The sequence below is a fragment of the Pyxicephalus adspersus genome, chromosome Z, assembly GCF_032062135.1.
Source record: "Pyxicephalus adspersus chromosome Z, UCB_Pads_2.0, whole genome shotgun sequence".
Taxonomy (NCBI): domain Eukaryota; kingdom Metazoa; phylum Chordata; class Amphibia; order Anura; family Pyxicephalidae; genus Pyxicephalus; species Pyxicephalus adspersus.
The window spans coordinates 70,934,816-70,948,812 of record NC_092871.1 but is presented as its reverse complement, the minus strand read 5'-3'; the positions used below and the strand labels follow the sequence as shown (position 1 = coordinate 70,948,812).

Sequence of the window (13,997 nt, the reverse complement as noted above, 5' to 3'; positions counted from 1 at the left end):
AGGCCTACAATGCAAAATAAACTTCCATAAAAAAGTAACACTTTTTGCGTGGAAAAACAGACAGAAATAGAACGCTAGGGGGGTTAAAGAAGAATATGAAAATATCAAAATGGTCTTACAAAAGCTTTGCTATCATGAACATCAATGGTCCATATGTGTTGATTTAAAAATGGTGAACTTCCTACTTGGACAGCAAAGTGGATACACAAAGTACCAATGTTTCATCTGCTTGTGGGATAGTAGAGCAAAGGAGGATCACTTGAAAAAAGTGACATGGCTTTCAAGGGAAAACATGAAAAAAGGTGCAGCGAACATCATTAACGAGTCAATGGTTGACAGAGAAAAAATCATTCCCCCTCTACTACACATAAAGTTGGGATAAATGAAGCAATTTGTTAGAGCTCTGAACAAGGACAGTGATTGCTTCAAATACAATTGTAGATTCTTCACTGGATTGAGTACTGACAAATTAAAAGCAGGAATCTTTGATAGACCCCAGATTCAGAAACTGATAAATGAGTCACATTTCACAAGTTGCATGACTGATACTGAAGCTTCTGTCTGGCACAGCTATGACATGGTTGTCAAGAACTTCTTAGGTAACCATAAAGCACAAAATTATGAAGAACTGGTACAAAACTTGCTCTTAAACTTTAAAAATTTGGGTGCTACTATGAGCATAAATGTACAAATGTATAAATGTATCAGGGCAGATGGGATAGACACATGATGGCAGACTACTGCTTGAGCCTTCAACGTGAGTGTTCTGATCATCAGCATAAAAGGAAATCATACAAACTGAGTTCTTCAATGACTTCTTTGTGATTGGTTCTGTAAATATACTGACTATAGAGTATATTGATATTAAGCATTTCAAAAATGTATTTTGTATACGTAGGCATATCTAGTTTAATTTTGCTTAATTTTCATGTTTTATTAGTTTTCTATGAGGTTATTATTGAGATCATTATTTCAAAAACTAGAGCCAATCTAGCTAAACCAATACCATATGTGGAATCTCTGCATCAAACATAAGCTAAAATGACTTTAATCTGTGTTGTTTGTTTGTTGGCCAATGTATTTTGGGTGGAAAGGGGTATACCAATGTACATCCAACAAAACATTAGATTTTGGGACTTCCCTTTATCTTTATGGATACCATGTAGTTTAATTCAACAAGTCCACACCCAGGAGGTATTATTTGCCATTTTACGCCATGTGCAATGTATTGCATAGAAAATAAGTAAGTAAATTTGTAAATGTAAGGGAAATGCCCCTCTTCTGCTCCTCAGACAAGATTGATCCCTTAAAGGTTTGATGTGTGTGCGAGGTGTTTTAGCATTGCGATCTGACCTTCTTGAAGATCAGTTGGAGGTTTCAGAGTTGGGTGAATCCGGGGCCTTAGGGAATGCATCTTGGGTGATTCCTGACCCCTCAGCCTCTACCTCTTGCGGTGACTCTAAAGCAGAAAGCCAGTCATGTAGAAATTCCTGTCTCAGTGGTTTGTGAACACATGATGTGAAGAGTGGTGGTATGCCAGATGAAAACGAACTTGTCTTCCATGAAGCATGGAACACAGCTTATGAAATTGTTTTCTTTTCCGTGATACCTCTGCAGAGTTTTCTGCAAAGATCAGAAGATTTGAGCCCTCTAGTGGTGAGTTACATTGGTCTCTGTATGCTTTTAAAAAGATGGATCTGTCCGCATAGTCACGGCAGCGAATGATTATTGGTCTCGGGTTGTTTCTGTCCTTGCATTGTGCCCCTAGGCGATTGGCCCTTTCCACCTTGCAGATTTTAGATGTCCCCAGCTGGGATGGAATAATAGTAATTCTATACACAAAGTTTTCATAGAACTAGAAGTTTATGCAAGAAAAAGTGGTGATCAGGCTAAAACATCTAGAGACTCCCTGGTTAGCAAGGCTACAATGGCAATTAGAGAGAGTATGTACCAGCCCCTCATTATATAAACTTTATAGTTTTTTTTTTTCATTTTTTCAGCTGACATATTTACAGTATGTTAGAGTGCTGAGGGAAGACCTGACAACCTGAGAGAAAAACAGTGCTATGCTGTGCCATGTAGTGCTAGAGTGCTACATAGTGACTCGTGATAGTGGCTTGTGTGTGAAATGTAGTGTGGTGGGGTACCATTTCTTGTGTATACCTTTTTATACTCACACTTGTTACAAGCCATTTTAATCTTTTGTGTGCATGTCAGAAGTTGAAACAGCTATATTTACTTTTTAGCTGCTTTGCTCTCCCTTCTCTTTATTTATGTTATCCTTTTCTTTAATTGAGGAAAAAATTCATTTTTATTTTATGTTTCTTCATTTTTTACCAGTTTATTTTAAAAATAAATATATGGCAAGGGGTGTGTTTGTTGGTTATTTATTTATTTTATTGTTTTTGTGGGTTGTTTTCTTTCATTTGTATTTGCTTTTGCATTTGCTTTTTTTTGTTTTGAAGTATTCAGCTGTCCCCAAATCACATAAATTGTGTTGCTCCCCTTTGTGTACAGCAGGCCAAGGTATACTGTACTACTGTACTACTAAGGTAGTTTGTATCATAGCACCACACAGTTTCCTCTTGGCAAAGTTGATAATAAATTCTAGGTATAAAATTCCCAATTCAATATTCTTATTACCATCCCTGTGAACTTTGAAGACTATTAAGCAGGAGATTTCATCAGGCAGGGTGTAGGATGTAGTGCATGGATGTGCCACAGCAAAAACTGGACATGACCAAGTTAAAATAAACATTATGTAAACATAACTTAAAACATATACATAAAGAACAAAATAAAATGCAGTAGCAATTGCAATGAAAATGACAAGCCAATCTTACTGCCAAGAGGCCAATTTCAACAACATGCAACACATACATCAATAGTATCAACAATTATAGTATCAATAATCTAATAACATACTTCAGTGGCATGCCAAACCACCAGTAATAGATATGAATGTGAAATATCCAATTGTGACAATGACATTGACTAGTAACAGGTCATTATTGATAGACAGATTCACCAGTAACCGGTCCCTTAGTGACAATGACAATTTACCAGTATCAGGCAGATTCTAGGACAGGCAAATAGCTTTCACCTACTAAGTTCCTGGTCTTTACCACTCCTTTACAGCCTCCTGTCTATCTGTATCTTGTGAGTCCTCTGCTTTATGTTTCCCATGGTGACAGGCCAGAAACCTGTACCCTGTCTTCCTTACCTGTGCAAGAGCTTCTGGGACCAGCAGTATAGCATGGACACATAAATGTATCCCCCAATTTTCCCCCAGTGATGTTGTATTGCCAATCAGATAGGAAAGGCACATACACAGTTGGGAGCCATATGGTGGCAAACATGAAGCAGTTTGCTCATAAATACACAAACACATATAATAAAGCTTTATCAAACAATGCAACCCCTATCCTTTGGGCTATTAACAGTCACCCTATACCCTTCCATAGGGTTCTTAAAGGTCAAAGTACCTGAAAAGTTACCTGAAGAATGGAACACGTTTTCCATTTCAAGAATGTCTGACTACTTTATTTTCTGCTCCAGCCCAACTCCTCTGTATCTAGACCTTAGAGGGTGGGCATTGTTATTTTTCTCCTTTAGGGGATCCTCAAACCTAGGCCTCCAGGCTCTACCCTGGAGATCTTGCAAACAATAGATATCTTCTATTAGGTCAATGGGAGGGATCCACACAAATCCAGACCTCACTTCAAAAACTGAAGCCAAGCTCCACAACCTGTGCCAGAACACCCAAGGAATGCTAATAAAACGGATTGGCTCTAAAGTGTCAGTCCATGCTTGTTCTCTCTGATTCAATAGAGAATGCCTCAGCTTTCCACCTTTTGATTCCCCGGATGATGCTATACACCAGGCCATCCTTATCAATCGCAGATTCTGTGAAAAAGTGTCTTACGCAGTCGGTTTTTCATTATTCAGCTTCTTTCATTCCTGATTAGCCCTACCTGCCTCTCCACATGGGAAACCTATGCAAATAGTTTCTAGTAAGCTGTGTGAAGCTAGGAGTTCAAGAAGGTAATTCTGGAAACTCTGCCTATTCTGTGCTGAACTGGAACATCTGGTAAGGGGGATTACTGGAACTTTAGCATCTGGAGGAAGTCAAGAAACCTTCCTAGGGTGCAACAGGGTCAGACAAGTCCCTATTCATCACATTGTAGTGGAACTGCAGAGGACTGCAGTTCAGTTTCCCACGTGACGTCACATTGTGAAACTGAACTGCAGATGACCTCTGAAGTTCTACTACGATCTCTGGGCACTATAAGGGATGAATAGGGATTTGTCCCCATTCATCCCCTTTAGTGCCCTGTATCCTTAGCTAGAGAAACTCTGACGTCACAGTGGCAAAACTGAACTGCAGATGACCTTGTCCCCATTCATCACCTGTACTGCCCTGTATTCTTAGATAGAGATACTCTATCTAAGAATACGTAGTAGAAGCACAGCACGGCAACCGTGATTGCTGTTGCAACGCTGCACCATGTATTCTTAAATAGAGTTTCAATAAGAATACAGGGCACTACAGGTGATGAATGGGGACAAGTCCCTATTCATCCCCTGTAGTGCCCAAAGATCGTAGTGGAATCTCTAAAGTCCCCAGACGTGCAGCTGCCATTTCAGGAAAAATTGTGATTCGTTACCACGAATCGCAAGGAAATTCGGATTTAGATTGAATCAAATTTTTCCTGAAATTCGGATCGAATTCCTCTTCGTCAGCTTCAATTCGCTCATCTCTAGTCAGGATCAGTAAGTGTGTTTTGTCTTTCTGTGCTATTTAGGTAAAAGGACTAATATGGACATTGATAGGGACAAAGAAAATCATTCTCCTGCTATTAAAATCAAGGCTGACATACACAGTAAGAGTAATCATGTTCAAAGAAATAAAAGCATGTAACAACAAATACCTGATTTTGTTTTTAGAAAGTACAATGTGGCTTCTAATCATAGAACCATATAGTTAATGTATGCATTATCAAAGATGAAAAGTACGTAATATGTGTTTTCCATAAAAAGCTAATAAATATTGTTGTTTTCCACAGCAAATGTGGGAAAATAGATCTTTCCAAGAAACATATACATATGGAATGTTTTGAAAAGGCGGAAAAAAAAATGTGATGCAAAAACTTTATTTTGCTATAATTTCCAAGGCCATATTTAAAAGTACATTTTTCTTTTTACAGCTTGACTATCTATACAAAATGCAAATAGTGCATGCATCAACATGCTGATGCTGAATAACAAATACATACCGTTAATATGAAGAGAACAGGACCCACAAAAGCCCAGATTATGTCAGTCTGAACATTTAGCCAGCATTGACTGTCTGCCACGTACTTATTAAATGAGGTTGCCAAGGTCACGATAACAATAATGATGGGAAGGCCTACAGAAGATAAGATGACATATTTTTCATTGTTAGACAACATTATTCAAGACAAATTAGTTCTGTTGTCCTGCAATGGAACTATACAATAAGGTTAGAATTTTTTTTGTCAGATATTTGAAAATTACAATTATATTTGTATTAACGGCAAACATTCATGATAAAGTACATTGTTGTAATGTATTGCATACAAGAAAAGGGAATAAAACAAACAGTTTATAAAAGAAGAGCATTACAACTTACCAGTCTAATATCCAAATACTCCAAAGATGTTTGCTCTTTTGCAGAGCTTCACTGGCTGAAGCACCTTCAGCATAATTTATTAGTATTACTGTTTAAAACTTGGGTCATTTCAAATTTGACCAGAACATTGCTCATTCAATTCGATATTGATAGACAAAAATGTCTACTATCTAAAATTATTTTTACAAAGAAGGCTTTCCATAGTGTCATACTGCACCAATAATTGGTCAAAGGGAAAAGCAGGGATTTTTTGTAATGGCAGCCTGCCAGGCATTCTGCTGGATGCCTTGTTAAAACGCTCTATGTCCCAAGCACAGACACAATTCAACAGGCATTTCAGAGTTGTGTAAATGGATGAGCCTCTGGCATTCTCGCAAAAATTTCCTCAAACTTTCTGATGGGTCCGCGAAATTTCGGCGAACTGATTTCACAAAACCTTAGGAAGATCAAGGAAATCTCTATGATCCCCGGCAGTAGAGGTTAATTAACCCCGGGAATGCAGTGGATTCTCAGGGCTGCATTCGTTCTGTTTACGATCCTTGGGCACTAGAGGTTAATAAACCTTTAGTGCCCGGGGATCGCAGTGAAACTGAAGATGAACTCTCAATGGAGTTTTTCCATTCAGAGTTCATCTGCAGTTCAGTTCCCACGGTCCCTGGGCTGATAAGTACAGCCCAGTGACTGTGGGAACTGAACTGCAGATGAACTCTCAATGGAGAAACTCCATTAAGAGTTCACCTGCAGTCACAGCTGATTGGAAGCACTCACGTTCCCACGGTCACTGAGCTGTATTTTTCAGCTTATCAACTCACAGATTTTACGGTTCTAAAGGAAGGGTGCCTCTTTATTGTCTGATGTGTTTAGAAAGCACTGGCTGCTAGTTGTTTTGTAGGTCCCCCAAAAGTACACAAATTATAGTATGACCTTTTACAGTTTGTACAGTTCTAAACAGGGGGGTGTTTTATTATGTGTGACTACTCCAATGGCACTTGCTGTCTTTGTGCTGTTGCTTTGTTTCACAATTTATACAATTCCAAACAGGGATGAGGGTTGGATTTTCCTGGCCTCATTGGCCTGCTGATTCTGAAGGCAAACCATCCTAGTCCTTTGTAGTTGATTCTCGACGATCTCTTTGCTTAGGCCGGTGCTCAGGCTGCTCCTGTTCCAGGCCTTTTTCCAAATTAAAGTGAATGTAAAGACTAAAAATATAGAAAAGGCTTAGTGTTTCCCAACTAGATTTTTGTGGAACACTAGAGTTCCTCCAGATGTTGCTAGGTGTTCTTTAAACAATGAGCAATTTGTGCCTCTGAGGCTGATTTAAATTATATTGATGTCCTTGTTTTGCTTTCTGTAAGGATGACACACTGCCCATCACAATTAATATACTGTTAGCTTTGGATGTAGTAATTATAGCAACAGTTCCCGGAAGACCTGAAGGGTATTTCGAGGGTTCCACATGATTTTGTTCGCCCAAAGTCAAGAGAGGCTTGGGTAGACCCTCTGTCAAATTTCCTTGCAGCCTATATGCCCACGGGGATGATTCACTCCCTTTATTTGTCCTGAAGACCATTGTCTGACCAAAATTTATGATAAAACCCAATATTTTGATTTGGCATCTGTGCAAAAGGTAAGGTAAAATGGAGGCACCTGTTTGGAGGACAGCTTTCTAGTATGTACATTTTTTTTAAAGATCTTTTCTCTAATTTGCTCTTTTGTCCTTAGGATAAAACATGAATAAAAATCTCCCTAGTAGGGTAGGGTGCATTTGTTAAACATGTTTAATCCCTTCCCCTTGCCTGTACTTTCATGTATCACAATTTTCTGTTTTATTGCAATATTCTGTTTCGGTTTTGTATGTTATATTTGTTTGTAAAACCTTTGTTAAAACCAATAAAGATAGATTATACATAAAAGAAAAAGCCCTGTAGAACATTTTTGTGACCTTTTAACAGGCAATTCTGTTTGTTTTACAAGCTGTGCTAATTGAGATTAGTCAATAGATTAGATTAGAAAAGCAAATATACTTTAATGGGAAATAGTCACAGTTTTACCACCTATGGAAAAAGCAGGAAGCAGAAGCGTTACCACCATAAAAAGTGATCAAGCACAGAGGTTGCATATTTTTTTTATGAAGCAGTGGTAAGGTCTTGCCATAGTTAACACCTACAGACAACAATTAGACATTATGGTTATTGGGTAAGTCAGTAGGGATGAGCGAGAATGCCTTTGACATTCTTGCAAAAATTTACTCGAAATTCTGATGGGTCTGCGAAGTTTCGCCAAACTTCGCGGACCCATCTGGAAGATCGAGGAAATCATTACAGGAGGAGTACCGCAGCTGCAATGGCTTGCCCTCATTTAACCTTTGGTGCCCGGGGAGGCAGAGCTATGAGCGAGCAAAATTTAACTTCTAGTGCTCAGGAATTGTGCAAAGGAGGAGTCCCATGGCTGTGCTCATCATGAATAAATGCAGCCATGGGAATCATCCTGTGATGCAATGCCATGGCAAATACAGTACATTAATGCTTGTTAGCATAATTGTAGTAGGGCCACCAAAAAAATTTCCTGTGACTGATCACCCAGAAAGTAAAGAAAACATTGAGGGCAACTAACCTGTCTTTTTTCAATAGGGGCAGTAATGGCTTTCTTGGTTTTCCAAAAGTAGACTATTTTAGAGAAAAGTTGCAAGTTGCTAAATTTTGGAGTTTTGTGGAATGTACAATCGATAACACTGGTCAACAAACAATTTCTTGCCAAACAGAAGTGAAGTCATTTTAGGTTATGTTTGATGCACAGATTAAGAAAGATAAAGGGAAGTTCCTAAAATCTAATGTTTTGTTGGATATACTTTGGTATACTCCTTTTCACCCAAAATACACTGGTCAACAAACAAACAACACAGATGAATGTCATTTTAGCCTATGTTTTATGCACAGATTCCACATATGGTATTTGTTTAGCTAGATTGTCTCTAGTTTTTGAAATAATGGCCTCAATAATAACCTCATAGAAAACTAATAAAACATGAAAATTAAGCAAAAATTAACTAGATATGCCTACGTATACAAAATTAAATTTTTGAAATACTTAATGTCAATATATTCTATATTCAGTATATTTGCAGAACTAATCACAAAGAAGTCATTGAAAAACTCCATTTGTATGATTTCCTTTTATGATGATGATCAGGACAATCACGTTGAAGGCTCCAGCAGTAGTCTGCCATCATGTGTCTATCCCATCTGCCCTGATACCTTTCTTCCATCAGCTTTATATCTTGATGGAACCTTTCCCCTTGACCCTCGCTGAAATCGCCAAGGTTTTCTGGAAATTTTTGCAAATGGCTATGGAAATACTGTACCCTTATGCTCATAGTAGCACCAAAATATTTAAAGTTGAAGAGCAAGTTTTGAACCAGTTCTTCATAATTTTGTGCTTTATGGCAGAAGCTTCATTATCAGTCATGTAACTTGAGAAATTTGAATCAGTTTCTGAATCTGGGGTTAGGATTCCTGCTTTTCCTTTTTCAGTAATCAATCCAGGGAAGAATCTACACATTTATTTGAAGCAATCTCCATCCTTATTCAGAGCTCTAACAAATTGCTTCATTAATCCTAATTTTATGTGTAGTGGAGGGAGAATGATATTTTCTTTGTCAACCATTGATGATGGTTAATGATGTTTGCTGCACCTTTTTTCATGTTTTCCCTTGGAGGCCATGTCACTTTTTTCCAGTGATCCTGCTTTGCTCTACTATCCCACAAGCAGATGAAACATGGGTACTTTGTGTATCCACTTTGCTGTCCAAATAGGAAGTTCACCATTTTTAAATCAACACATATGGACCATTGCTGTTCAAGATAGCAAAGCTTTTGTAAGACCATTTTGATATTTTGATATTCTTATTTAGGTTTCGTTGCGTGACCAATTAGAAATGATGCATAGCAGTTGCCATTATATAGTAAAACAGATTTCAAACTGCGAGTGGAACAGTCTATGAAAAGCCGCCAGTCTTCTGCTCGGCATTCTAGTACTCCCATATGGGCTAGTAGTCCAGAGATGTTACAACAGTACACAAGGTCTCCATCTTCACTGAAATATGGTAGGAGTGTCACCTCTCTTGTCCTATAAACCGTTTTTTTTAACTTCAGGTCCCAGACAGTGGAAGAACTGCTGGTTTGATGAAACACTTCCTTCACTTCCACTGCTAACTCGTGGATTACTCTCCAAACCCTGTATATCCTCTATACATCAGCACCATACGGCACAGGTCGTCTTTCTGATTGCAAATCAGGGTACTCCCACTTGTTTTTCTTGTAGCGATTGAAACCTTTTACATTCACAGCACAAAAATAACAATCATTATAATGATTTTTGGGCTCTCGCCATACCATAGGTACACCTAATTTCAAACTTTACAGTTTTCCATTTTTCCACTGACGTAGACACTCTTCACAGGTTTTGCATACCAAATGGGGAGCCCAATACTTATCTTGGTCCCCCAGTTTAATACCAAAATATGCAAGATATGCTTGTTTCACAAATTCTGTTACATTTCTTCTTTTTGCTGGGAATATTCACCACAAATGCAGCAAAACACATTCGGGTCATTTAAATAACTTATTCTTGAAGAACTCATATTTATGTAAAAATGTATGAATAAAAAGAAGACAAATGAAAGTTTCATAAAAATAATGCTATAGTACATGGCCCGGAGCACAGAAAAAAAAAATTGGACCATAATAATGAAGCATGCAGATGACAAAAAAACATGCAAAAATGCAAGTGGTGAATAAGAGATGAATAATAATAATAGGGTTGCAGACTGCAGTCTTAGTAGAGTACTCTCAGGAGTAGTTCTACTGAACTATAAACTGACCTGTCATTTTTCTTTGCCTATGCCAGTGTCCAGCAGAAATTATCACAGTTTTTAGCATATGTAAACAGATAGAGCAGTTTCCTGAATACAGACAAATGAATCATTTTGTTTTCATGACCTATTATTTATATCTGAGGCTCCTTTCAGAAAAGCAGCTTCTGATCACATATTAAGTGCCATTCATTTACATATGCTTTGATAGGGAACTGTTCTCCAGCACACAGACTCCGCTGTCAATTACAGGTGCCTGGAGGAGGAGCAGATGGAAAAAAAACTGACACACCCAAAAGTGGTACATTCTTTAATTATTCATACAGATAGGAAATGATAAAAATAATAAAGCTACGTACACACTTCCAATTATTATCGTCGGAAAACGAACGACGAACGTTCCTGCACGATATACACGAACGATCGTATAGCACCGATCCTGCACATAGAGGTAACGACACGATCGTTCGTAGATATTGTACACACAATAGATACGATCGTTTGAGCGATAGAGGAACTATGTGCACGACAGGAAAGTGAACGGACGTTCGTTCATCACGCATGCTCTGAACATGGACGATCAACGAACAACCGTACACACGAACGATGTTCAACGATCGTCGTCCAATCCGATCCGCCGGTCCGGTCGTTCGTTTCCAGCGACTTTCCTCGTTCGTCGGCGTCGTTGGTTACTTTTTTACGAACGATTTTTTGCCCAATCGATCGTTCGTCGTTCGATTGGAACGATAAAAATTGGAAGTGTGTACGCACCTTAACAGATAGGAAATAATAAAAGTTGCTTGTTGCACTGACAGGGTCTCTTAAAGAATGTTAAAGTGTATTGTTACTTAGATCTGAAGTTCAGAACCAATCAGAGCTGGCTGTTTATCCAGTTCAGCACTGCCCTAACAGCTGTCCCCCATGCATTTAGTAAGCAGCAGGAAGGCCAGTAATAAAAACACTAGGTAGCCCAAACACCAACAAAAACTTCTCAGGATGGCCAGCGGAGGAATATCAGCAAAACCCTATCCACTCATCCTCCCTCTGTGTAATGAACCTGGAAACATTTCTAATAAAAAGCTGACAGTCCTGTGGCCAGGAAGAAACAAATTAGGCAAGGGCAAATGAAAAAAGTCCTCTGCTAAGAGAAGGGAATGGCATTAGGGATTTAAAAAACCCCACAAGTTTTACTAAATCTGCAGTTTCTCTTCAATCCCATAGAGGTGTTTGATAATTGAAAAAAAAGTAAAAAAATTAAAATCACCCCCACTACCCAATTACACATGTGTAGGCCAGCAAACGTGCAATGCATACTGCTTGTCACCATATACATGGTATAAAATAAATCTTTTTAGGATAATTTTAAAGGGTTTACTGTAAAGGTTTTTAAAGCAGGTACAAACAATTTCAGGGCTTGACATTTTACTAATTGTTTAGATTGCATGATGTTTGTATACATTATTGTAATTTTGTAAATATGTACACATGTGATAAAATCCACATCAAGAATTTGGTACAGGCAGCTAAAATCTGATTAGGATAATGTTGGAAACAATTGATCTGAATATGATCACTATTTTGCTACTGAATATAGATCTCAAAATTTAAAAGGGTCTTTTAAAAAAACAGAGAATTTGATTTTCAGCTACATTCTCTGCTGGAGAAATAATAACTGCCATATAAAATACATAGTCTTGAGGGATTTGCCACCAAAGAATGATGGTGAAAGTCAGATTCACTGCTTTAAATATAGACCCCCAAAGTATTTTGGTTTTTATTGGTCTCCAAAATCTTGTACACATGTCAAACCTCTGTCACAATAAAATGAACATGTAATGCAAGCATTCCATTTAAAATAGGTAATAATGCTGTGCACAAGTCAGAATAAATCTGACAAATCCATTTCTGAGCATACAAAAATGGTGGGTCCTACAAGCATATATGGATATATTTTCATTTGAAAGTGCTAGTCATTTTGAAAGATTTAGTAAAAGGCAAGGTAATGAGGGGAAAATCAGATTTCAGGTGGCTGCATGACTAACCAATGTTGTTCATGCTGCTTCAAAGAAGCTCTTGGTGTACTGCTCTGAATCATTAATGCAGTGCAGAGAGGCTGACACATCAAATGATGGATGTTGATCCATTTATAGCTTTGTCAAAATCAGGGGCAAAATCAAATATTTACAGGCAAGTGATTCCTATGTAAGTATCTCAAAGAAAAATATTTGTTGGATTTTGATGATAATGCTCATTATTCTATTTACTGATACCATAAGAGTTGTTGCAAACAGCTTTCTTTATAATAGAATAGTGTGTTACTGGAAACTGCCTTTTGTGCAAGTAGATAACACACAAATATGTACACATGCATTCCGCAAAAGCATATTTCGATACCAGCAGGAAAAACTGTAAATGAAAATCAATACAAAGCTTAAGCATTTTTAGCAAGAAAGACATTGCTTGAGCTATGCATTATGGTCATTAAGTAAAACAAGTTACTTGCAATTGTGCATTCTGGTATAATAATCCATTATGTTTCTCTTCTTATGACGTTAAGGGTTTCATCATTCATATTAAAACAAAGTTAATATTTAATCCCCCCTAAATAAAGGAAACCTCAACATACCCCATCCAGTGATGTAGTAAAATTTCATTCTCTTTCCCTCATTCATGTTGACTGACACAACTTTACTCCACAATAGTAGGCCTTCAACTAACATCCAAGCAAAGGCCGACATAAAAAACAGATGAAGACAAGCTGTCACTGTAATGCAGAGAACCTAATAGATAGATTAAATAAACATGTCTCACAGTTGTTGTCATAAAAGACATAACTAAAATATTATCTAGACATCTTTTGTATAACCATGTGTATTTTAATTACAAATAAAATTATTGCGAAAATAACAACACTAACAGAAATAAGTAGATTTTTAAAAAAAGTGAATGGAACTAAAATTTACTAAACAAATACCAGATTTTAGCAGAATCAAGTTTTACTGGACTTTAAGGATGTTGATCATAAAACATTTTTACAAGAAAAATTGTAAAAAGCAGTATTAGGCACTACATTCCAGCATTTTTTCACCGACAATTTGATATAAAAGAGGATTATCATCACTAGGCTCCCCTGCATACACATCACATCCTTATCTGATTTGTGAGAAGAAAACTCCTGAGGTTTGTCTATTTTCCTTAGTGTTGCATTTTGCTCTTCCATATTTCTAATGTGATGATTTAAAGTACAATATTATCACTTCTGTTAAATAGGAAATTAAAAAGGGGTTAAAGGGATACAGGAGTATTTACCCTAGAATCGTCTCTATTTGTGCATACATATATGTAACACACCAAGCACCAAACCTTTAACCGTAGCATAACTAATTATACCAGTTACACTGTTCATATTTTATTGATGTTTACACACATCTGTTTGAAATTCCACATAGTTTATTCTGCTTAATTAACCAGCCA

The 13,997-nt window shown here is 37.5% G+C and overlaps 1 protein-coding gene across 1 annotated transcript in view; it reads right to left on the bottom strand.

Moving 5' to 3' along the window:
* The window catches only part of ADGRD2 (adhesion G protein-coupled receptor D2), a 258,692-nt gene that overhangs the window by 151,988 nt on the left and 92,707 nt on the right, over positions 1–13,997 (bottom strand). Inside the window, exons 12-13 of the mRNA XM_072430618.1 lie at positions 13,150–13,303; positions 5,277–5,410 (exon numbers count right to left, since the gene is read on the bottom strand). Of these exons, the coding sequence (XP_072286719.1) occupies positions 5,277–5,410; positions 13,150–13,303 (288 nt within the window). The remainder of the gene's footprint in view (positions 1–5,276; positions 5,411–13,149; positions 13,304–13,997) is intronic.